Below are 24,548 nucleotides of genomic sequence, written 5' to 3' on the forward strand. Positions count from 1 at the left end.
TGAAATAGCTGACCAATCCAAATTTGGTATTGAAATGCATCATGATAGTAACAATTTTTGGTCTGCAAATAGTTTTTGTTTTTGTTGTTAATTATTAAAAAGCTAGAATCAATCGTTCTTCTTTGAGCATCAATGCAGACTCCCATACTTGGACATGTACGTTTGTACATATACGCCTGGCCGGGAATCCCTTTGAAAGGTCTAATTTTTTGTTGTGGGGCCGCATAGGTGTCTCCTTGAGGCAACAGATCTTCTAGTCATGGTTCCTCCTAGGTAACCCTCCCTTCCTTTTAATATCTGAAAAATAAATAAGAACTTCCACTAGTCAACTAGCTCTTATCTGCTGTTTCTTTATCTCTTCTAGCTACAGCTTATACAATTGTACATAGATAAAAATTGTAAAATTTATTTCAGGAGAGCTCTATTTATATTTAAAAATTCTGATGCCAAGGGCTGGTGTCCTTCTTAGGCAAAAAGGACTCAGTTTAAAGAATGCCTGTCTTGCATCATCCAAGTTTTAATCTCTGGTCCTCATAATGATACTTGGGTGAAGGTCAATTAACCTGTTTGTACCATATCTATTTTAAATGTACTTGTTGGCCTGCAGTGATCCAAAGTCTCAGGTCAGTACTGTGAGTTGGAAGCATTTCCAGGTTCCTTTCAAGTACCAGCCTCAGAATGTATATGTTTGGTGCTGAGAAGGTCTGTATGGTCTAGGTGTAAAAGGAGCTCTGACTTTGTTCTGCGCTATTACTTCCTGGGATTAAAAGACTGAGAAGAAAAAGAGAAGACAACACAATAATTTCCTTGGATGAATTTTTAGAAGCAGTGACTCTAGTAAGGAACCAGTGCCAAACCTTGGTGCCAGAGCAAGTACTTTTTGCTCCAGGACTCTTCAGTGTAGAGGGGAAAATCCATGTTCTTGGTGCCAAAGATTAAGCTCCTGGCTCTGGTGCTTGTTCTTGGTTACTGAGACCAACACTTCAGTGTTACCACTGATCTTGTATTGTGTTCTGTGCCCAATATTGATTAAATTGAAAGGCAGAAATTAGTACACTCTTTCCTATCCATGGGTACCTTGTTCAATTCAGCAAGGAAGAAATCTCTTGCCAATCACCCCAACATCTGTGTTGGGGCATAGGATTCCTCTGGAGCCAAATATTTAGATCCAGGGAGCTGTATAGTCAGCCTTGGTGTCATTTGAGATGGAGTTGTCTGTTTTCCAGGCTTCACTGGTTCCACGATCTATGCTGAGTACTGTGTAGCCACCCTCTCTGGATTTTCAGTTATTTGTCCTAGGTCTCTTCCTGGGGATAACTAGTTCCACCTAATGCTTATGGAAACTCTGAGCATCATGGCTATTTTGCGCATTTCAGCTTTAGATTTTTGCCATACAGGAGACAAGTGGAGCTGAATTACTTGCTATAGTTTCTCAGCAGTGTATGATTCTGACACCTGTAAAGTCTGTGATCTAGATCATCCACTTCTCCTACGGATAAATCTGAGTCCATGATTGAGGAGGAAAATTTCCCTATGGAAAAGGAGGCATATCAACATAGGTGGATCTAAATACTTTCTCATCTTTGCCAAAGGATGTCATCATTTACACCAGAGATGACTTTTCTGGAAAACTTCCAAATCCTTTCAAAATCACTTCTCCAAAATTGGATGTATGCAACCTTGATCTCTCTGTCAAGAGGAAGTTTCTGAGGCTATTTGACTTCTTTAAGCTACGTCTGAGCTGGGTGGCAGTGGCTAGTAATGAAGGCCTCCTGGACTCTGCCAAGGATTCATGGATTATACCTGTGACATTTGCAGGCTAGGTGCCACATGCCCTGGGGAGTTGGTGGCTGCTGCAGTTGTGTAGTATGGGGAGCAGGATGTGCAGGGAACCTGCTGAAACTGCCAGTTGCCGCAGTGACTGGCTTGGGGACTGGATGGCTGTACCCCATGAGTACTGGGCAACCCCAGCTCCTGCCTTCTTCCTTCCCCCTCCCCCAGCGTTGACCCCTGTGAGTAGTGACATGTCACTGCCAGGAGAGGAGCCCCAGGGCACAGAGCCCTATCTCCTTCACCAGCCAGCCAGAATCCCCTCTTGCCCCAGTCCAGAAACAGGTCGCTCCAATCCCCTTTTGGCCCTGGGAAGACTAGTTAAGGAGCACATGTTGCAGGGAGGAGGGTAGTAGCAACTCCCTGCTGCTGGAGGATCTGTGTCAAGGTAACTAGGATCTGCTCTTTCCTGGGTCCAAGCATCTCTGTCCCACCTCAGATGGGAAGGATAATTTGGGGATCTGCAAGTTTTGGGCACCTCATATCCCCAGCAGGTACCATTTCTCCTCCCCTGCTTCCACCCCATGGTATTCCCTCTATGGGGACATGTCCAAAACTACAGGACTTAAAGGGGCTTCAGTGTGGATTCTATCAAGTGTAACTATATAAGTCACTAACAGTAAATTGTTTTTTGTTTTAAAAAGTTTTGTTTTTATAATGGAGATTAGAGATAATAGTTTAATAAACAATACATTATTTTCTGTTCGTTTTTCCTGTCCTCCCATCCCCCAATATTAATCCTGATATTTACCGAGAAAACTGGGAAGTTTCTTTCTTTTTGTGTAGTGATTTTTTTTAACCCATTTTTAAAATTTTTGAAAAAAACATTGATAAATTCCTGGGAAGTTAAAAATATAAAATGGAAACAAAGGGCTTCATTCATAATAAAACCATTTGCAAAGTAACTTATTAACCAAAATTCATTAGTTGACTCCCCATACCATTATCATCCCCACCTCTTCTCTTTTTTTGAGATATTCCTCCGTTCTTCCTCTTTAGTGGCATGAATTGGAAGCTCCTCTCATAAGTGGATTCTAGATATAAATTCACTCTGTGTCACAAAAATATACCCTTCTCAGGGATCCGTCTCACATGGAACTACTGTGGGGTGAAGTCTTTTACGGCTTGAGGCAGTAAATGTTTTGTCAGCAAAACAAGGCAAGAGGATTCCGTTCCTGTTGCTTTTCTTTTCCAAAAAGAAGTGGGACACACTCTCACACCTCAATCTGGGACAGTTCCTCAGATTTGTCACCTAAAAAGAATGGCTCAGGTTTGGGACTCTCCCTCACATCCTCAGCCCGAAGACCGATGCAAAGAATTCATTTAGTTTCTCTGCAATGGCCTTATTATCCTGGAGGGCTCCTTTAGCATCTCAGTCGTCCAGTGTCCCCACTGGTTGTTTAGCAGTCTTCCTGTTTCTGATACACTTTAAAAATTTTTTTGCTATTACTTTTTGAGTCTTTGGCTAGCTGTTCTTTAAATTATTTTTTGGCTTTCCTGATTATATTTTTACACTTCATTTGCCAGCGTTTATGCTCCTTTCTATTTTCCTCACTATGTCTTAACTTATACTTTTTAAAGGATACCTTTTTGCCTCTCACTGCTTCTTTTACTTTGTTTAGCCATGGCACTTATTGGTTTTCTTACTGCGTTCTTTAATTTGGGGTATACATTTAAGTTGAGCCCCTATTATGGTATATTTAAAAAGTTTCCATGCAGCTTGCAGGGATTTCACTTTTGGTGCTGTACCTTTTAATTTCCGTCTAACTTCCTCATTTTTGTGTAGTTCCCCTTTCTGAACTTAAATGCTACAGTGTTGGGCTGCTGTGGTGTTTTCCCTGCCACAGGGATGCTAAATTTAATTGCATTATGGTCACTATTACCAAATGGTCCCTCTATATTCACCTCCTGGACCAGATCCTGTGCTCCACTTAGAACTAAATCAAGATATGGCTCTCCTTTTGTGGGTTCCAGGACTAGCTGCTCCATGAAGCAGTCATTTAAGGTGTCCAACTTTATCTTTGCATCCCATCCTGGGTGACATGTACCCAGTCAATATGGGGATAGTTAAAATCCCTTATTGGGTTTTACAGTCCTTATTCAATTTAAGTTTTCTCAAATACACTTTCTTAGTGCGTTTGGTACTGTTTGTTGACTTTGAGAAAGGTAAGGATCTGTATTACCAGTACTTAAAGTAGCAAGATTATATGTAATTAGAGTTCTGTTAAGCTAATTAAAAAAATCTAATAATTACACTAATGCCAAAGAGAAGTCATTATTTCAAACTGTTACTCCTCTCTTTCACATGCTTTCCCCCACTCCATTTGTCTATTTCCTTATTGGGACACTGATGCTTCCCCGTGTGTGTGTGTGTGTGTGTGTGTGTGTCACATCACAGGTACCGTTGATGCATTTGTAGTGTTCAAGTCGGTAAGATACATGAAAAAGAATGAAAAATTCTGTGTGTATTTTAAAATCATTAATGTGGTAAGTACTTTCTTCTTTTCCTGACCGGACTCAGTGCAGTGAAAACACACAAGATATTGAGTCAATAAAATAATCACAAATTAGGTTTCTTGCTATTGATATGGTAACTGACTTCTGGATGCAAACTGATGAACCAGAACAGAGATTTTGAATCTTGTGTAATGTTATATAATCTTTATTAGTAATATTACTAGTAAAATCAGACTAATGTGAGCAAAACACTTAAGTATTGTCCACATAATGTAGATTTAAAAAAAATCAGAGGCATAAATAAACTATTAGGACTCTTTCCTGTACCTGAAAGGAACTTCTGTGGATAGTGGGAATTAAGCTTAATTTGTAATGTTTCTAGTGTTTTATCTGCCAAAGAGTAAAAGGAAAAAAGCATAGAAGGACAAATCAGAACAGGAAAAAGTCCCATACAGTACAAAAAAGGATTACTCAGTCGTCGATGTGAAGGATCTCTTATTAAATAGGTATATGGAATACTCCCTCCCTGCCTCTTTCTTATGTGGGATTATTTTCTGTCTTCTGGTTAAGCTGCTTTTGAATTGAGGAGCAATAATGAGTGTTTATTGCATGAGGGGACTTTGAACCTTGTTTGAAACTTCTGCACTGCGGTCTCTGAGATTGTAGTCTCGCCTCATGAAATTAACAGTGTGGTTGTGAAAAGGGGAGCGCCAGCCACTCCCATTTTGTCCAGTGGAAGGATAAATTTGGAAGCAGTGCTGTAACATTATCAGACATCAGTGTAATAATGAATGCTACAGGTTTGACTGCTGGCTAGATTTTTACATCTTTAGGGAGCAGTGTTTTCACGTGGCTAGGAGTTGAAGTATAAAGGGAAATGACAGTGGTTGTCATGAAGGAGGGTGACTTTTCAACACTACACTCCCCCATCTACTGTCAACTTGACTAGGCATGTCTCTTACTTTCCCTGCCCCCTCCAGATGAAGAGTATTTGATGGCTGTGATACAAGTTGCAGCTGTGCTGTTGTGGTCACTCAGCGCACGTGAAGGGGAATTCTCTTCCAGCAGCAGGCAGGGCTGCCAGTTCAAAACAACTGAGAGCAGATGTATGATTAGAGGCAAATTCAAAACTGTCAATCTCAGCTGGTGGTGGTGAAGAAAAGTTGTCTGTGTGAACCAGGAATTGTGGTGTAAAACTGAGCTATTTTTACCTGTTTGCCTGCAGTCAGTATATTATTTACCAAATAAATCAGCTTTGCTGACCTAATTATAGAACGATTTAGGCAAGATATTTACTTGCATGCCAAAATCTTAAATATGTGAATAGTCCCATTAACCTGGATCTCTGTGTGTAAAAAAAAAAAAAGTGTGAACTGCGTTGAGATTTTAAAATCTAATTAAATATTTAGAGTGTTTTATCTTGTCTTCCAGATCATCAAAGCACAATGTGGTTACATATGTCAAAAACATAAAATCTAAGAGATGAACTATACAACTATATATTCAGGTTGAGTGATTTGGCTAGTGTTAAAACTTTCCATGTGTATTTTTCTCAACCAGTGTGGTGAGAATACTTTGTAAATCTGGCATCAAACTGAGACCCAGCTGTCTAGTGGGAAGTGTTACTGATAAGAATGGCTATAAAGTTGATAATTTTGAGTTCTGTTAACTCTTTACACTCCTTATTACACACACAGTCCAGGGATGGTTTTAAAACTAAGATTTTTATAAAACTATATAAAAAAGTTAAATGCATCTTGCGTAAGCCCCATAACAACTCGGTCTCACTGAGCACAACCACCACCAACCTCCTGGACTGACACTTTTCTTCCCTACTGTGTTCCGTTTTTCCTCTTCAGCAGTGCTATAACCCTTAAAGGCACAGGTAGATTAACTCTTGCCATTTCTTTGTGTTCATAGAATCATGGAATATCAGGGTTGGAAGGGACCTCAAGAGGTCATCTAGTCCAACCCCCTGCTCAAGGCAGAACCAATCCCCAGACAGATTTTTTACCCCAGTTCCCTAAATGGCCCCCTCAAGGACTTAACTCACAACCCTGGATTTTGCAGGCCAATGCTCAAACCACTGAGCTATCCGTCCCCCTCGGTGTTCTGTACTTCCCCCTCATAAATGTAATGTTGTTCTGACATTTTTATTAACATATATATATAACGTTCAGTCCATCAGTTTGATGTATTAATAATAGCCTGTGAGTTCCACATAGTCAAAGTTGTTGTCTAACACTGATTTTGTGGCAAGTGTAGTTCTAGTATCCAACAGAATAACCATTTCTGATCATTTAATTTCCCAAAGATGCTCATAATTATGAAATACATGTTTCCCTGTATGACCAAAGATTTAATAATGTAACTCTGTCATTTGGCATGGCAAAATACCTACTCAATCAGTGGTTCTCAAACTTTTGTATTGGTGACCCCTTTCACACAGCAGACCTGTGAGTGTGACACCCGCCCCCCGCCCCATAAATGAAAAACACTTCAAAAATATTTAACACTATTATAAATGCTGGAGGCAAATCGGGATTTAGGGGTGGAGGCTGACAGCTTGCAACCCCCCCCATGTAATAACCTTGCAACCCCCTGAGGGGTCACAACCCCCAGTTTGAGATCTCCTGTACTAAATGAACATTACAAATTATCCAGAACTATAAAACACTTGATGTAGATCAACCTCCATACTTGAAGTCAATATCACTTATATCAGTTTTGGATAGAATACAGGATAAGGTACAAGAGTAAGTACTGAGTATGACATGAGACAAATGTAAGAATAACTTTGTGGTGCATTCACCAGTTCAGTAGGTGGATTTAGACACTGATAAGTCTGATGCCCCTGACTATTCATACATGATTGTCTGTGGGACTCTTCTGTCTAGCTGGATAACCTTGCATGTCAGTGGGTTATTCTGGTGATCTCTCCTGTTGTGCAGTACTGGTTTCAGGAGCCATGATCTTGGTTTGATAGCAGTGGCTGGTGTGAATGTCACATCAGTCTGAGTTGTTCCCAGTTCACGTCCTCTGTATTTCCCAGTTGTGGATCAAATGATGCAGCATCTGGATTCAGAGTCTCTGTGCCATGTCCCTTCGTGTAATGAGGTTCATCTTCACTCTCACTGTCAGTATCACTGGAGTCTGAATTCCTGGCCTCATTTTGATTTCCTATTTTGATTTGTTATGCTAGTTTGTCTTGTTCTCATGTATTCTGCTACGGTGGTTTGGAGGGCAGTGGTATATCCAAAGGTAAGAAGTCACAGGGAACTAGAAGATTGCACTGAAGAACTCCAGTCACCTCCTCTTCCATCTTCTGCTTTTATTTCATGGATAGTACTATTCTCCTTTCCTTTGAAGTACTACATGAATTCTGACTTCCCAATAGGATCTTAATTTTCCTAGTCCCTTTCTCTCTGAAAGAGTCCAGATGGTTACTCTGTCATGTGGCAAGAAGGCAGCATTGTGCACTCTGATGATATTGATTCTTTCCATGGGCGGCTGATTTTTTGAGAACATAAGCTTCTTTCATCTGCCGATTCCATTCTCAATGTAATCTTTATGGTTCCCAGGTGGAGATTCAGAGTTTATAGGTAGGCCACATGCAATATCAACGGGCAAATGTGTTGATCCTTAATATAATGAATAGAAGGGTAAGACCCCTGGTGCCTCAATCTCTAAGTACAGTTGTAGGCATAAATTACCTTTCTGAGGAAGGCCTTTCAGTTTACTTTTGTTCTTCTGGCAAGGTTGTAAATATAGCCAGCAGAATTTGGTTTAGAACTTTTTACTTGCCCATTTCCCTGATTGTGTGAGATGGCACAGTTTTACAGTAGTGCTGTAACCTTCTGAATAGATTTTCAAACTCTGCCCTTTGCTCATGATGAATCCTTTTGAGGAAACAAAATTGTCAAACTAAGTACATTAATTGAAGATCTTGTCTGCCACAGTCTTTTCTGACTTGGTAGTAGGGAGGGTTGAACAAACATATTGACGTGATCCAGTATGACTAAGGTGTATTCATATTCTCCTTCTGTCTATGTGCACAAAATCTATTGACTGTGTTATCATAATGTTCAGTTAAATGGAGCTCTGGTAGGCTGGTGAGGTTTGTTCTGCTTGACACATGTGCAGACTCTAGTTGCGTAATGTTCAGAGTCCTCCTTCATCTCTGGCCAATAAAACCAATACCTCTTGCACGATTGATTACTCATTTTGCTGCTAAGAGTTCCATCTCTTTCTGTAGTCCTTGTGTCATTTGTATTTTTCAGGTAATACCAGTTGATTTCATAACTTGGTTTTCTAATAAATTTTTCCATTTGTTTCCAAATGCAACCAGTACCGTTCATACATCAGGGAGAGGACCTTACCACATCTTCTCGTGTTCCCTTGGTTATTTGGTTTGTATCCAAAGGACTTATAATGAAGAAATTTAGCAACTGCTAAATCTTCCTTCTGAGTTGCCAAAATGTCTTCTCATGGAATAGACTTTATGGGTGATATAACACCCATGGCACAGTCTTCTACTGCCAAAGAATTGTCCGTAACAGCTGCTAACCAAGATACCTTGCCATCTCTTTGCATATACAGGGACAGCCTAAACATCATCTTTATTTGCATCTTCTGAACATTTTGGCAAATATTTTTTTCCGTATCAGGAGGCATTCTGCCTCCACATTAGATTTCTGTGGATGATAGCCAACTTTGAAGTTAGTCAGCTAATTCTGCAATCTACCAGTGTGCTGTGATATTCAGCCTAGTAAAGGTGAATATGTAAGTTAACTGGTTACTGTCTCTGCAAACTGTGAAGGATTATGCATAGTACAGGTAGTCATGGTTTGTTACGGCCCATTTCAAGACCAGAAATTCCAGTTTTCCTGAGGTGAAGGTAATTTTTCTCAGCTGCAGTTAGTGTTCTTGACCCATAACTTGTGTCATTTAGTTTATCCTCCTGACGTTGGTTTAAGATTCCCTTATTGGAAACATCTAAATGTACTGCTACCACAAATCTCCCAATTACGAGCGCAGGGGCGCTCAAACACCTGAAGTGGAGCACCCATAGGGGGACACATCTCAAAGAACCTCAGTTACTGCACAATAATAACCCTCTCTTTTGGTTGTCTTCTATCTTTATATTAACTGAATTCTCAAAATTATTTTTGACTCTGTTGGTATCTATGTGAAATAGGTTAGGTCAAACTTTTAGCATATTGATCTTGTTTTATTCCATAAAGCAACAACCAACTTTTGTTCATCTGCAAGCATTTCATACAGCGGAAAAATATATATGTACCTGTACTGGTCATGTAACCATAAATGTTTTAGTTGGTTTTATAAAATGTTTTCTTATTCTATAGATGTCCTTCCTGTCTAAACATGCTCCTAAATTTTTGATCCATACTTCACCCTCTAATCTGAGGTAAAAGCATTAGAGCATGTTTATTTCTCTTAAGAGAATTGAAGTGCACTTTATTGTTACAAAAGTGTCTTGTAAATTTCATTTTTACAAGTACATGCTGCCTTGTTACATGTGTCATGGCATTAGATGTCAAAAGATACAAAAACTGACCTAACTGGCAGTATAGAACAAAAATAATCAGCGGCTTAGTCAATAACTCATGGAGTTTGCTGTACTTGTATGGATAAACTAATTAAACAGATCTGTCTGTGTTCCTCAAGCCTACTGTGCCCTGTTATTAGTTTTACAGAAAAGAGTGTTGTAACATTGAATGAAGGTAAATGATGAAAGAATAGTGTAGACACGAAGCACTCAAAACTCGCATTTCTAGTCACAGAGTGGTTTCAAAGAAAGGAGGCTTTTCTCTGCACACCTGCAGGCATTCATTGCATAGGCCTCTTGTGGTCAATGTTGATTGCTGCTTGTCTGTAGCAGAACAACAAATAACTTAGTGTTTTGTACCTTCTGTGATTTAATATTATGCTTTTTGCCAGAACTGGCACAATTCCTTTTTCCGATAGTGACAGTAATTATAGCACAGCTGTAGTAAAGGGTCTTTCAGAGTTTCTATTATAAACCCCTATAGTCATTTTATAACTCGAACATAAAAAAATGTATTTTGTGCTTACATGACATACAGAGGCTTTGCCTTGGGGTATGTTGTAATGTAACTTCTTTAAACTGAAAGTGGGACAATTGTCGTTCTGAATTAAATTGAGTACTAAGGACATTATTAATTCTAAGGCAGTGTTCCCCTAACTTTTTATGGTGTCTTTCCTTACCAGTAATGGGATCTGTTTGCCCCCATCCTTCCCTCTGCAGATACTCATGCTTTCTTGTGAACTGTTGAAAATGTGCGATGTCCACATTGATTGCGTAATTTTCCCTCCCTTGGTATTCACCCCTTCTTGTCAACTGTTGAGAATAGGCCACTTCCACCTTAATTGAATTGGTTCGTTAGTACTGACCCCCCACTTGGTAAGGCAACTCCCTTCTTTTCATGTGCTATAATATATATTCTGCGAACTGTATTTTTCACTCCGTGCATCTGATGAAGTGGGTTTTAGCCCACAAAAGCTTATGCCCAAATAAATGTGTTAGGTGCCACAGGGACTCCTCGTTGTTCGGCTGATACAGATTAACACGGCTACCACTCTGAAATGTAGTTTAGATTTCTACGTGGTCTTGTAGAACTCTTAAATTCTCTGATGCTATATTCTGGTTTTTTTAGATAAAAAAACTAGTGTACGTTTATCTGATGCGCTATGCAGAGGAACAGCAGGACCTGGCATTGTTGTCCATCAGCACTTTTCAGCGAGCTCTAAAGGTGAGTAAATGTAGTTAATTGCCATGTATGTAAAGAGCTGATGTGCTGTCAAATATAGGGTATTTTCAATTGTTCTCCAGTTATAGAAAACACTATGTGCTGCACTTTATAAATATCTGTGTTTAGATTGATTCCGTGTGACATCCATCAGACTTTTTTGTGCATTTTTTTAAAGGTGTTAAATACAGTAACTAGCAACTAAATTGCAAGGTGAAAAGTAGCAAAAACAAGATGTAAATTTTTTTAAAGACGTGGATAGAAACATGAAGAAAAATACTTGACTTAAAAATGTAAACTTTTTTCAAACCCACATACCTAAAATACATATCCTTGCCTGCTCCTCCTATCTTCCAGCAATATCACAGGATCTGTACTGACACCTGATACCCTGAAAAATGGGGAGAGCCAGAGTCTCCCTTAAGTAAACTTCTGCTAACTGATTTTACGTGGAAGATGTTCAGATTGCTTTGAGGGGTAGCAGCATAAAACCCTAAAATAGATTAAATGAAGTAAATCCCCTAAAGAAAATTCTGGGCTGTCCACCTACATTAGTTCTAGTAGTAAGAGCCAGTGGGACTAGTATTGTTATAGTTGCTCAACTCTAATTCAGAACCATGGGTGGGGGGAAATGGGAAAATGGGATCAGATCAGATCACCAAAACTAAGAACCACCTCTGAAATGTGGTGGCAAAGATTTAAAAAGATATTTTAGTGCACAGGCCTTGGCATGTGGCATTCATGTTAAAGAGAATTACTTTTCTTCCTTCACACAAGTCTGTTTTGGGGGCCTGATGATTTTTTTGCCCATTCACTGACAGATTTGACATTTTGCTTACCTGTGCAGCTGCCCAAGAAGAGCAGCATATGGCTCCTTATGGATCCAGTCTGTATTGTTGTTGTTAGTTAGAAGGTTTATTACAGGCAAAGTGTCATTCATCAGGGCTAAACATTGGGAAAGCAATGTACCCAAAGCAGGAGTGATGGAACAAACTAATATTGGTGCTCTCAAATGCAAATAGTCTCTGCTACTGCTGGACAGTCAAGCTAACCTCCCTCCCCTGGTACACCCTCCCTGCCCCCCTAAGCAAAACAAAACCAACCTCAAAAAACTGTTCTAAAACTTCAAGTACACTCTTATCAAATCCCATTGATCGGGGACTCAGGCAACTGATCAACAAACATTGAGGATGGATTTTAAACAGCAGGTTGCAACCTTAATGCTGGGAGGGGTATTATGTTCCCTCTATTTAATTGGCATTTAGCTGGGTCCCGTTCAGTGTTCAGAATTCCCACCATGCAGCAAATTAGTCAGGACTCCTTGGACTCAGCTCACTCATGAAGCCCTCCACCTCCCACTGTGTGCTGCCATGCAGAGGTAGAGGTCACTAAGGAACAATTTCAGGTCTCTTCTTTTTCCATTAGGCAAAAGGACTTCCAGCGAAATCCCAGGTCTCATTTACCTCTGGTCACTTTTTAGACTTACCCACACTGTACAGTGGCCACTGGGGATGCCACATTTAGTATATTTGCACCCCCCCCCGACCCTGCCCTGTAGCTGTTTCCTGCCTTATCCATTCCGTAAGGTCATAGAGCCAAATGTTGGGCCCTGCATCCAACAGATGGATTAAGTTGTCCCTAAAAAAAAAAATATTGGGCCTAGTGAATCGGCTGTCTTTCTGTGTGATTACTGAACTACTAACTCCCAAAATTACCTCCATGTTCAAATTTTTTGGGGGCACTGTTGACGTGGGCTGGCTCAATGGCTCCCTGCCAAATTTGCCTTCTGAGCATCTCTGAGCAAACCATAAAGTGTGTGGTCATAACTGCCTAATCAACTCCACATCCCTCTGGATCTGAATATTTAAATTCAATTTGTTACAAGCCCAGAAGTAATTTTCTCTAATGTGGCCTGATTTTTTCAATGGTTAATAATTGAATTGGCTTCTAATTAGTACTAATTTAATAAGGGGTAGATGTGAGGGAGAGGTTCTAGTACCAGAATCGGATGCAACAGAATTAAATTTGAGAAGTTCAGTGTCTCGTGGGGAACCCTATTGTGTATAGCAAAGACACTCACGCTGAGGACAAAGCAAAGCCTTAGCCAGTTTTGCTAACATAATCTGTAAAGACAAGCAAATGTGAAGCCACCCAAACAAATAGCAGTAATATAATATTAAGATTATTTTTTGGTGTCATTCCTTGCATATGCTCTTATACACTTATACTCTCACCTTTCCTTGGGGATCTGGTGGTAAGAGACAAAGAACCAGCCCTGTCCCTTGCATGCCAAATGAGTCTGATGGTCCAGACCCCAGTGGCCAAAGGTCATTGAAGGATGATGACAGTGAAGAACTTAAGGGTCACTGATGAAAAGCTTGCCCTCTCCTGTAAGAGAGCTTATTTCTTTACTCTCATCCTTTCCTGGTTCTCTTTGCATGAACAGAGAGCAACAATACCCAAAGTCCGAAGGTGCAAACAATTTGATGTTTATTGGGGTGAACTTTTAGCAAGCTTAAATTTAAGTTTCTTTTCCTTATTTTTCGAATCCCAGCTTACTTCTTGTTTGCCCCTAATTTTATATAGTAATATTTTCAGCTATCCCTTAACCAATTATTCTACTAAAATTTACTTAACCAATTCTAATGTATTGTAACATGATTAGCTAACCAATTATATTCCACCACCTTAATTAGTTTACACCTAGCAAAATTAATTATACAGCAGACAGAAACAATCACAGAACCAGACAGAGACCATGCAAATAAACATACAAAACAATACAGAAGTAAGGATTTTACAACTACATTTATACAGACATAAGGGGATTTTTAGCTGTGTTTATTGATAAGTGAGTTCTTGCCAGACAGGATGTGATCAAGCTAAGTTTTCTTTTACATTTTCTAGGCTCTTCCCTTTTTTTGGAGGTGATAGATTGAATCACCTTTCTAAAAGTTCCAGATTGCCTTATTTTAACATGACTAGTTTGGAATGTGAGGACGTGACCATACATTTCCCAGTTTATGGCTGCTAAAGAACCTGGCCTTAGACTGTTCCAATAAGAGAAGGCCACTACACAGACAGTGATTTTTGATTCTTTTTTTAAACCTTTTATAACTAGCTAAGTAATAAAAATACACCTAAAGTCTTGAAGTATAGGCCTTTGCAGACAGACCTGAATATCTCTATCCTAACATCTCCTACCTGGTGGCCTGACCTATTAGAGGGCCTTGGGGACTGTCATGAAGAATAATTCAGATGTCCAGCCTCCCGTGTCCATATCTAACCTAATATTTGGCGCCTATATCCTATAGTTTAACATATGAGTGCCTCTTAGCTCATTATCATATATGTCGGCTATTGCAAAAGCTAATTTTTGGTTAAACATCTATCAATGAGTTTCTTGAAAGCCTAGTATCAATTAGTGTTCCTGCGGTTATGTACCAAATCCTCTCTCAAGGAAGCTATTACCAGTTCCCCAAAATCCTAAGTTAACTGTCAGGTAGTTTTGTCTATGATAAGGGTCATAGACCTATGCTTCACTTATGCTAACCTGCTTAAGCCAATGTCTCAGAGAATACAAGTCTTTAGATTCCTTACATTACTGCTAAGTAAAATAAAATGCTAAGCTGGCTCTATGGGCTACACCAAAGTGAGTAATCATGGCATTTGATGGCTGCAGCTCAGGCATCACTGAGTGCAGAAGGGGCATGATCTGATCCCATAACATGCCCCTTTCGCCATACCATTGAAGGAATATGGCTTCAGCCTTAGAAAATTAGCTGCTGATCCGGCAGCCTTCTTTTTGGTCTAATGCATGTTAGTGTGCCCACAGATCCAGATATTGACTCTTTTTTCTCAATGTCTCCTGCAACCGCAAATGGCAGACAGGGTTAGTGTGGTCCCCTAGCCTGTCCCAGCAACCCAATATTACGATGAACATAGGCCCTGTAGCGTTCTGATTTCCAGTGCCCAATTGCCTGGACCTGCTGAAAGTCAAACCTGGAACTGCGGACAACACTACCCCAATCCTAAAGGAACATGTACCAAAATTTTTAGGATTGAAACCTATGACAGCTTTCTCATGACTGCTGTGAATTTATACCGGGTGAGGCAGCTGCCATTCCTAGGGAAGAATAGTGGGCCTAGCTCCAAAATTGTTTGACTGCCTTCACAAGACATAATTGTTAATCCGTGAATTCTCTTAATTCAGCCATAATCCCTTTTCCTGCTTATTCACTTTTTGAATACCTGTATTTTAAAGACACTGATCTTTTCTTAAATTGTACATTCAGTGCACACCTTGAGCAGGTCTTGGCTGCCTGTGGCACCAGCTTGCTAATTCTGAAAGCCAGAAAAGGCACAACAAATGCTGTTTTGCATAAAGCTGCCTGCACACCCCCAGAACTGCATTATTCTGAAATATGTGATCAGTAAACCCAGTGCAGTTATAGGGTGCCTGTCTCCCCTACATCTATTGTGTTTGTGTCTGAACCAACCCTCCAAGAGCTTCCTTAATAAGTATCTCATACAGGGGTCAGCAAGTCCAATTAGCCTGCAACATAAAAGTCAGACATGTGAGGTGCCCTGGGATTGTAGATGAAGCAAATCCAGGGTGTACCAGAGAGATATTGCATATCTTATCATTTGATACTCAAGGATGGGCTGAACATGCTGAAATCTTTTCTTAACTCTAAATTCTGAAAATTCCACTAAACTAGCCTCTTAAACCCTGAAAGATCTGGAGGCAATGGAGTTTTTTGCATCAGACTGTACCTGAAGCTTTGTTCCCAGTGTCCAATTGGATCACCCAGATACCCTGTTAAGTTGAGTGAGCAATGGTTCCCACACTTCCCAGTCATTCATTTGTTCCTGGCAGCTTCAGGTGGACCAGCAGCAGCCTCCATTCCCCCATGGTGCCTCCAGCATGGCTCCCAGAGTTTGTCACTGGCAGGGGGGGCCACGTGGGCAGGAGTAAGGAGAAACAGGACATAGTCCCACTGTAGCAGCCTGACTCCTGTGCAGCTCCCAAGGAGGATGGGGTCCTGATACTTGAGTGCCTCCCAGGGAGGTGGGAATGGTGGGGTCCTAGTATGTAAATACCTTTTCCACTCCACTACTACTTGCTTTTCCTGTGCTATCTGTCATTCCCATCCTCTCCTGGTATTGCCTTTGTGTAGTAGCACCTGGTATGCCTTGACAGGTGATGCTTGCTGGAGCAGTAACTAGTGGAACAAGAGACTTTTGAAATTCCAAGGTGAATTTAAATATGTGAGGGGGGGCAATAGCCATCTGGCTAACCTGTTCCCCTATTGCCAGCCGGTGGGAAGGCAGCAGATCTGGGGCAACAGCAGCAACCCCCTCCTGTTATGCATATGCTTTTATGTCCATCTCTTCCCACTCTGCACCAGGGTACTACGTACATCCGCTGTAGTCTGTTCAAGATTCATCCCCGCTGATTGTAGGAGAAGGACATTTCATTGTTTTAAAAAAAAATAGAATGATTAAAAAGGATTTATTGCTGAAAAGGCAAAGATGTTAGAAAAGGCATCTCTTTCTTTCTGTTGCAGCGTTCATGTTTAATTTATTTTTTCTATTTGACAGTTTTGACGTATAGGGAAGCTGTATATAATATTAAGATTGATCTGGGTTGTACAACTTTAAAAATACCTGAATTTGTGAAAGACTTTAAAATTATAAATAGAAAAAATTATTATATTTTGTAACAATTCTCTCTCCTTCATCTTCCTTTGCCTTCATTTTTTCTATTTTCATTAGCATACATAAAACTTGTTAATGTGATATTGTGTCTAGCAGCTCCTCGTAATATATGCAGTATTCTTCAGATTGTTGAAACTTTCTTTTGCCAAGTTTCACATAAATTTGCATGATAGCAATGTGAACTTGAAATTAAAGCCAGACTAATAACAGTAAAAGAAAAATATGGCCTTCATGTGGCTTAATATGTCCTCAGTCATTGCAGTATTCACTACATGTTTAATAATGATAAATTTTTGCAGTGTTACTTATATTGTTTTGTTTCCATTCTTTTTAGGATCCTAATCAGTTAATCCGTGCAAGTGCTTTGAGAGTTTTATCTAGTATTCGTGTGCCAATTATTGTTCCTATTATGATGCTTGCTATTAAAGAAGCTTCTGCTGATTTATCTCCTTATGTTAGAAAAAATGCAGCCCATGCGATCCAAAAACTGTATAGGTAAGTAGTCTTTTACCATAAATGTAGAAAAGCTATCCTAGGGAAATTCTGCACCACTGTGGTGCAACATAAAAATGCCCCCCCCCCCCCTTGCAGATTTTCTTTGCTTCCTTGCAAAAAATGGTTTCTGTGGGGAAGCAAAGAGAAGCTGGGGGTATGAGGCTCAGGGGTGTGTGGATACACAGGAGTTGAGCAGACAAGGGAAGTGGCTCCTTGTACAAGGATCCCTCCACCACGCCTCCTCCGCATCAGGAGCCCCCTGGAAATTATTCAAAGCAGTGTCTGTTGACAGCTCATGCTTCCGACCAAGGGTATAAGGGGTGGTGCAGGTCCTTTTTACTGCTGCGTGGTCTGAGTTGAAATTGTGTCCGCCTTCAGTGTGTAACCTGCAAAGTAAACTCGGTCTAAATAGTTTTGATATCTAGTTTTGTAGTTTTAGTTCTCCTAAGGTTATTGTTGGTGTAGGATAAATTCCCTTGTATCTCTTCTCCTCCTTCCCCCCCCCCCCAATTCCAGGGACAATCCTTCCTGGGACTGTGCCCAAAGTCCCAAGATTCAGAAGTGTCCTGCCCTCGCTTCTTCTCAGCAGTGATGAGCATCAACAGTGCCTGTGCTGTCTGGGAGAAGCTATCAGCAAGGTGCAATAATTAGAGAGGTACAAGAGCTCTGTCTTAGGAAGTTTCTGATGGAGGAGGCTATGAGGCCTTGCTCTCACCCGGGCTCTGGAGACCGCCTTGTACATTAGCCTCAATTGATTAGCAGCACCCCTGCAAGCACGAGCCTTGGAGTAAAGTCTTTACCATCAAAGTGGAGAGACTCCTCCTACAACAGGGGTTCTCAAACTGGAGATCGGGACCCCTCAGGGGGTTGCAAGTTTATTACATGGGGGGTTGCAAGCTGTCAACCTCCACCCGAAACCCCGCTTTATCTCCAGCATTTATAATGATGTTAAATATATAAAAAAGTGTTTTTAATTTATAAGGGGGCGGGTCACACTCAGAGGCTTGCTTTGTGAAAGGGGTCACCAGTTTAAAAAAAAAAAAAAAGTTTGAGAGCCACTGTCCTACAGGGCTCCCCATGAGAGTAAGAGGCACTCTCGTGGTGCGAGGGCAGATCCCTGCAGAGGAATATCCATAAGAAATGCGTTTCCTTCCTGAGCCAGTCCAGGCTGGATGAGACGACAAAGGTGGAACCCATGGAATCAGCTCTGCTGAAGGCTCCCAGATCGGAAGGCAAAATATGAAAAAAGAGGGATCCTCTGGTTCTGGTCTGACAGTGGGATCGAAGCGAAAAGGCGGATGCTTGGCAGTCCCATCATTCATACTGCCTCATTTATCCAAAGAGCGACCAGTGAAGATAGACGAGCCAGGTCCTTCAGATGTCCCAGCTGGAACTCCCTGGACTCGGGGCAGCATGGAGACCTTCGTAATCCCCAGAGGATATATTTCTCCCTTACCTGCAGTCTCCATTTCTCTTGCGCCCTGCCCTCCTGAGTTATGTCCTTACCCCAGAGTAGGAATCAATACGGATGTCTTGAGAGCAGTTATGTTCCCTGGGCAGGAGCACTCCAGTACAGACTGTGCTACTGATACCAATGGAATCTTCACCTGAATCAGAGGAGTTCGAGGCACCATTATCTCTGAGAAAGCACAGAAATCCTGACAGGCGTCAGAGAGGCTATACCTACCAATGCTCCAGATATGAACTCCTTGGGGACCACTGAGTCCAATGGACCCCTCCTTTTGACTTCACTGGGGCCCTTGGAACTCCTGCAGGAGACACCTGGACCACTCCTAGGAGTCGTACCACTCCTCCCCCTCTCACTAGCCAGCTTCGTTGGTGTATGAGGAGGAAGTATCAGAACCGGTTCCAATGGTACCGATGATAATACTGATTGGAAACTTCCTCATCATCCCCAGATGATGCTGCCATTGCCAAATGACCACTGGCAATACCAGGAGCTGTTGCAAAGGGTTGCTAATGATCTACAGATCCCACTGGAAGAGGTCCAGGTCCCTCAGTACCAGATCTTGAATGTTTTCCAACCACAAGGACTGACCAGAGTAGCCTTTTCAATCACGAGGCCATATTAGATTCGGTCAGAGTCGTTTGGCACACACTTGCATCTTGTGACCTTGCACCTTAAAGGGCCATAAAATGCTACTTTGTTCCTGCCAAGGGAGCTGACTTGTTTTCCCATATTGCTCCTAACTCGCTGTTGGTACAGGCAGTAATGGAAAGCACTAGGTTTCACTACCAAAAACCTACCCCTGACGAGAAGGGCTCAAAGAGACTGGATCTCCTAGGTAGGAAGGTCTTCTCCTCTGCAGGTCTGCAGTTTTATATAGCTAATTACCAGGCTTTATTAGCAAAATACTATTTCAACGCCTATGTCAGACATGCGGACTTCAACTACTATGGAAGACCGAGCCCGTTTCCAATCTTTTCTGGACAAAAGAAAATAGTGACAAAGGTGGCGCTCTAATCTGTGGGAGATGCCACAAATACTGCAGCTAGAAGTTTGGCCACAGGCCTGGGCATGCAAAGGGACTCGTGATTCCAGTCATTGGGCTTTCCTAGAGAGGTCCAAGACACTGTCCCAAAACTCGCTTTCAACTAGTCCAACCTTTTTAATGAAAAGATGGATGAGTCCCTTCACTTGCTAAAGGACTCAAGGTTCACTCTGTGTTTCTTTGGTATTTATATTTCAGTACGCAGGAGGAGACACCAGAGAGAGCCTTTTAGGCCATGACTGCCCCCTGCACATGCTTCATGTTACCAACATGCACCTGAGCCTCTGTGCAAATAGCAGAGGATCCAGAGATCCCGTTTCTACACTCCTACTTCCACAGTGTCTGCTTATTCCCAACTGCAGGCCAAAGGCCATTTTTGACATGCAGGTTGAGACTGCTTACCACCACTGATGGAACCTACGCCTCCCCTAGTCAAGTTAAGAGGTCATCTTATCCTTTTCACCCACACCTAGGACAAGATCACCACAGAGTTGGGTCCTGGAGATTATCCATCTAGGATACTCCACAGTTCCTTTCTTTCCCATCTCCCCGGTCCTTCTCCAGGGACCACTCTCTCATCAAATGATTTTTCAACAAGAGGTGGAATCCCTCTTAAATTGAGGAGCAGTAGAATGTGTCCTGCCTCACTGCCATGGAATAGGGTACTACTCTCCATATTCCCTAATCCCCAAAAAAGATAGCAGATGGAGACCTGTCCTTGATCTTTGACAACTCAACATGTTTATTTGAAAGCTGAAGTCCAGGATGATTATGCTGGCACTGATAATCCCCTCCCTTCAGGAGGGTGTGTGGTTTGTGGCTCTTGACATGAAGGATGCATATTTCCACATAAATATTCACCTATCTCACAGGAAATTCATATGCTTTATGGTCACCCAAGATCACTACCAGTTTTGTCTCCTCCCTTTGGGCTTGCTGTGGCACTCAAGGTATTCACGAAAGTGCTCACTGTAGTAGCAGCTCAGATGTGATGTCAGGGCTACATGGTGTTTCCATACCTAGATGACTAGCTCCTGGTGGGCCAATCTCATCAGGAAGTCATGTCAACCACAGAATTTATTGGATAGTTTCTTGCTACCATAGGGTTAACATAAATGAAGAAAAGCTCATTTGATCACCTACAAGGATATAAAACTATTATAGGAGCACAGCTGAAATCCCCTCCCCCCCCCCCCCCAAAAAAAAAAAAAAAAAGCCCTTCTCCCCACAGGCAGGGTCCTCATAAAGAGCAATTTGATCTCTCACATAACATGCACACTGCAAGCTATGGAACAAAACTGCCTTTCTTTGTTAGGTCACATGGCTGCATGCACCTATGTGACACCATTTGCCAGACTCCACATGCCCTGTCTATAAGCTTGGTTTCATTTAACTTATCAACCAAGCGAGATCATATTGACTCTCATGTCACTGTTCCTATCAGAACTCTCATCTCCCTCAGTTGGTGGTCCTAGCCACACAAGATCATGGTAGGGATTCCCTTCAGCCCTAACACACTGCAGGCCACCATCCTGACAGATACCTCCCTTAGAGGGTGAGGTGCTCACATGGATCACAATACTATTCAGGGTACCTGGACCACAAGAAAGGACAAACTACACACAAATTTACTGGAGCTAAGAGCAGTCCACTTCGTGTGCAAGGCCTTCCTTCCCCTCATACGCTCATTCCGTGTACAGATAATGTCAGACAATATCACCATAGTTGTCTGTATAAACAAATGGAGGAGCAAAATCTCATTTCCTCTGCTTGGAAGCTGTCAGGGTTTTTGGAACTGGTGTTTTGGAAACCATATTACGATACAGGCTGCCTACCTTCTGGGCGTTCACAACTCCTTGGTAGACAAGCTAAGCAGAAGTTTCTCCACAGACATGAATGGGAGATATATGACAGTTCTAACCAACATATTTGTACAGTGGTGTACTCCCATATGGGATGACTTTGCATCTCAGACAAACAGGAAGCTCTGCATGTATTACTCCTCCAGGAGAACTATAGGCCATGATTCCCAAGGCGTTGTTCTCCTATTCCCGTGAACAGATGTCCTCAAATACACCTTTCTTCCCTTCCTCCTGCTGCCACAATTTCTACTGGAGATGTGTCACAAAAGGGCCACTGTCATCCTCCTGGCAGCCTACTGGTATAGACAGTTCTATCCGAATCTGCTCATGTGGGGGAAGTCAGGCACCACAACCTGGACTCACTCCACCTCACAGCCTGAATTTTGGGTGGGTATTGGAAATAGACCACTCATGCTCTATCTCTGTCCAGGAAATCCTTAGCCAAAGTAGAATGGATTCTACTAGAGCCTGCTACTGAACTGAAACACATCTTTTTTTGGCCTGGATATGTCACCACCACCATATGCCTGATACTGTGGACATTCTGATCATCCTAGACTATCTCCTCTGCTTAGACTTCAGTCCTATCAGTGCCTTCCTCTCACTGGTGGAGAGACATTCTGTCTTATACACCTGACTACCGTGCAATTTATAAAAGGCTTATCAGGACCTTCCCACGGGTTATTAAACCTACGTCTCAGTGGGACCTTAACTGTGTCCTGTCGATATTCACAGGTTTGTCCTTCGAACCTACGGCAACATTGCCGTGACCTACCTCTCTATGAAAGTGGTATTCTTAGTGGCAGTCACTTTGGCTATGCTGGTCAGTGAGCTCAGAGCCATGATGGCAGACCACCTGTACAGAGTATTCTACAAAGAGAATGTCTCCCTTAGGTTATACCCCAAATTTCTCCCCATGATTGGTTGAGTACTGTGTTTAAATGATCAATCCACTTAGCTGTATTTCTTCCAAAACCACGTTTCTTTGAGACAAGAGATTTCACTCCATTGACCTCAGGTGAGCCCTGGCTTTCTACCTGCAGAGAACTAAACCCATTAGAAAAACTGAGACACTTTGTCACCATAGTAGAAAGGTCACATGGACAGACCTCACAGAGGATTTCTAAGTGTGTTTTGGGATTTATACTAGAGGGGTACTAGCTAAACTTCCCTCTCTCCCTTTGGGAAATACTACTACTCATTCCACATGAGCACAAGCAGCCTCCACAGTCTCCTTATTGGACCTTCTGCTGCAGTCATCTGCAGAACAGCACCTTGGAGCTCTGTCCACACATTTGCCTTGCACTACACATTCAAGCCATAGCTGTGGATGTGGCCATATGAACAGCAGTAGTACAGGCTTCTCTGCTTCAAACATCCTTGCTCCCTTCTTTACTCTGAGCACTGCTTGCTAGTCATCGATATGTAGAATACAGACAGGGACCAGTACTTGAAGAAGAAAGGGAGGTTACTTATTGTAACCGTAGGGTTTTGAGGTGTGTGGTCCCTATCTGTTTTCCACTACCTGCCCTCCGTCCCCTCTGCTTTAGATCCTGTTATCTTGTGATAAGAGGGAACTAGAGAAGTGTTAATCTGCCCCTTATGCCCTCGGTTGGGAGCACAAGAAGAGCTATTGCGCCTGTATCGGTGAATGGACACTGCTTTAAAGAATTCGACTTGAGCGCGTGGCGTGCATGCATACCCATGTGTGGAATACACATAGGGACAACACATCTTGAAGAACCTCCCATTACAGTAAGTAATCTCCCCTTATCACTGCTCCCTATTGGTCAGTGTATCCATAACAGCTTAAAAATAAAATACTGTCCCTTAGGAACTGGGGCCTCGTCCACTTGGCAAACATTAGATTTGTCTGCCTTCCATTTTTTTAAATTATCTTACTGTTACATTTATCTTCTATGCTAAAGGTGTTCAAATTAATAAATGGAGAATCTTGATTTAGCCAAGAGAAACTAAGCGTATTTTAAATTCCCAAAAGAGGTCTCTCAGAAAATGATAAATTCCTCACTTGAAATTCAGACCTACCAGAACTTTGGAGTACATTTTTAAAAAGGTCTGTGGGAAATGGCTGTAGGGAGTTCTGACCAAAAATTGTGTCTTACTGTAGCATCTAGAGGCTCCAACCACATTCTGGGACCCATTTTGCTGGATGCTATACAAACATAGTTAATACAATTTAATAAAGTTAAGTTGCTTGCTTGCTTCTGCTGCTGGGGAAAAAAAAAATAGTGGTGAATCACTTTACCACTAATAAACATTCAACATTAAGCTAAGACTAACAGACTGTTGTACTTAAATTAGTATAGCTCAGAGGTTTCAGTACTCTGGTAGTAACTGTGATGGGGTGAGGTTCCCCATGAAGTGTGGGGTGAGTTCACACCATCCCTCAAGCAGACCTTTACCTCAAGGCAGTGAGACCTAAGGACTAGAGTTGATAGGGTTACCCTGGTCTGCAGGGCAGTAAGGCCTAGCGGCCAGAGTCAATAGACTGGCCCTGGTTCACAGGGCAATAGGGTCTAATGGCCAAAGTCAGTAGGGTGGCAGGTTGCCACCTGGAAGTGAGTGGTGGGCCGTCACCTGGAGGCGGGTGGCAGTCAAGGCAGGGTGACCTGGGCACTTGCCGCTGAGTGGGGATCCAGCCGCAACACGCAGACTATGGTCGGAATTATGGTTAGTCCCTCCCTGTGGCTATTTCCGATCATAACTCCTGCGTCCGTGGTCTGGGCAGTTTCAGGGTTCCCGGTTTCCTCTACCTGGGCTGTTCCCAGTGGCTCCAAAGTCCCTGGAGTGTCTACACGTACCGGGGAATCTGCCGGGGCATCGGTGCCTCCGGCTTCCACATTCGGGGTCTGCTGTGG

General features: G+C 42.0%; 1 protein-coding gene across 2 annotated transcripts in view; it reads left to right on the plus strand.

The window, feature by feature from the left end:
* AP3B1 (adaptor related protein complex 3 subunit beta 1) overlaps positions 1-24,548 on the plus strand; it is a 310,175-nt gene that overhangs the window by 41,546 nt on the left and 244,081 nt on the right. For both annotated transcript variants that reach the window (XM_050946875.1, XM_050946876.1), the window contains exons 4-5: positions 10,986-11,081; positions 17,134-17,294. In XM_050946875.1, the coding sequence (XP_050802832.1) occupies positions 10,986-11,081; positions 17,134-17,294 (257 nt within the window). The remainder of the gene's footprint in view (positions 1-10,985; positions 11,082-17,133; positions 17,295-24,548) is intronic.

The sequence above is a fragment of the Gopherus flavomarginatus genome, chromosome 3 (assembly GCF_025201925.1).
Source record: "Gopherus flavomarginatus isolate rGopFla2 chromosome 3, rGopFla2.mat.asm, whole genome shotgun sequence".
In the NCBI taxonomy this organism is placed as follows: domain Eukaryota; kingdom Metazoa; phylum Chordata; order Testudines; family Testudinidae; genus Gopherus; species Gopherus flavomarginatus.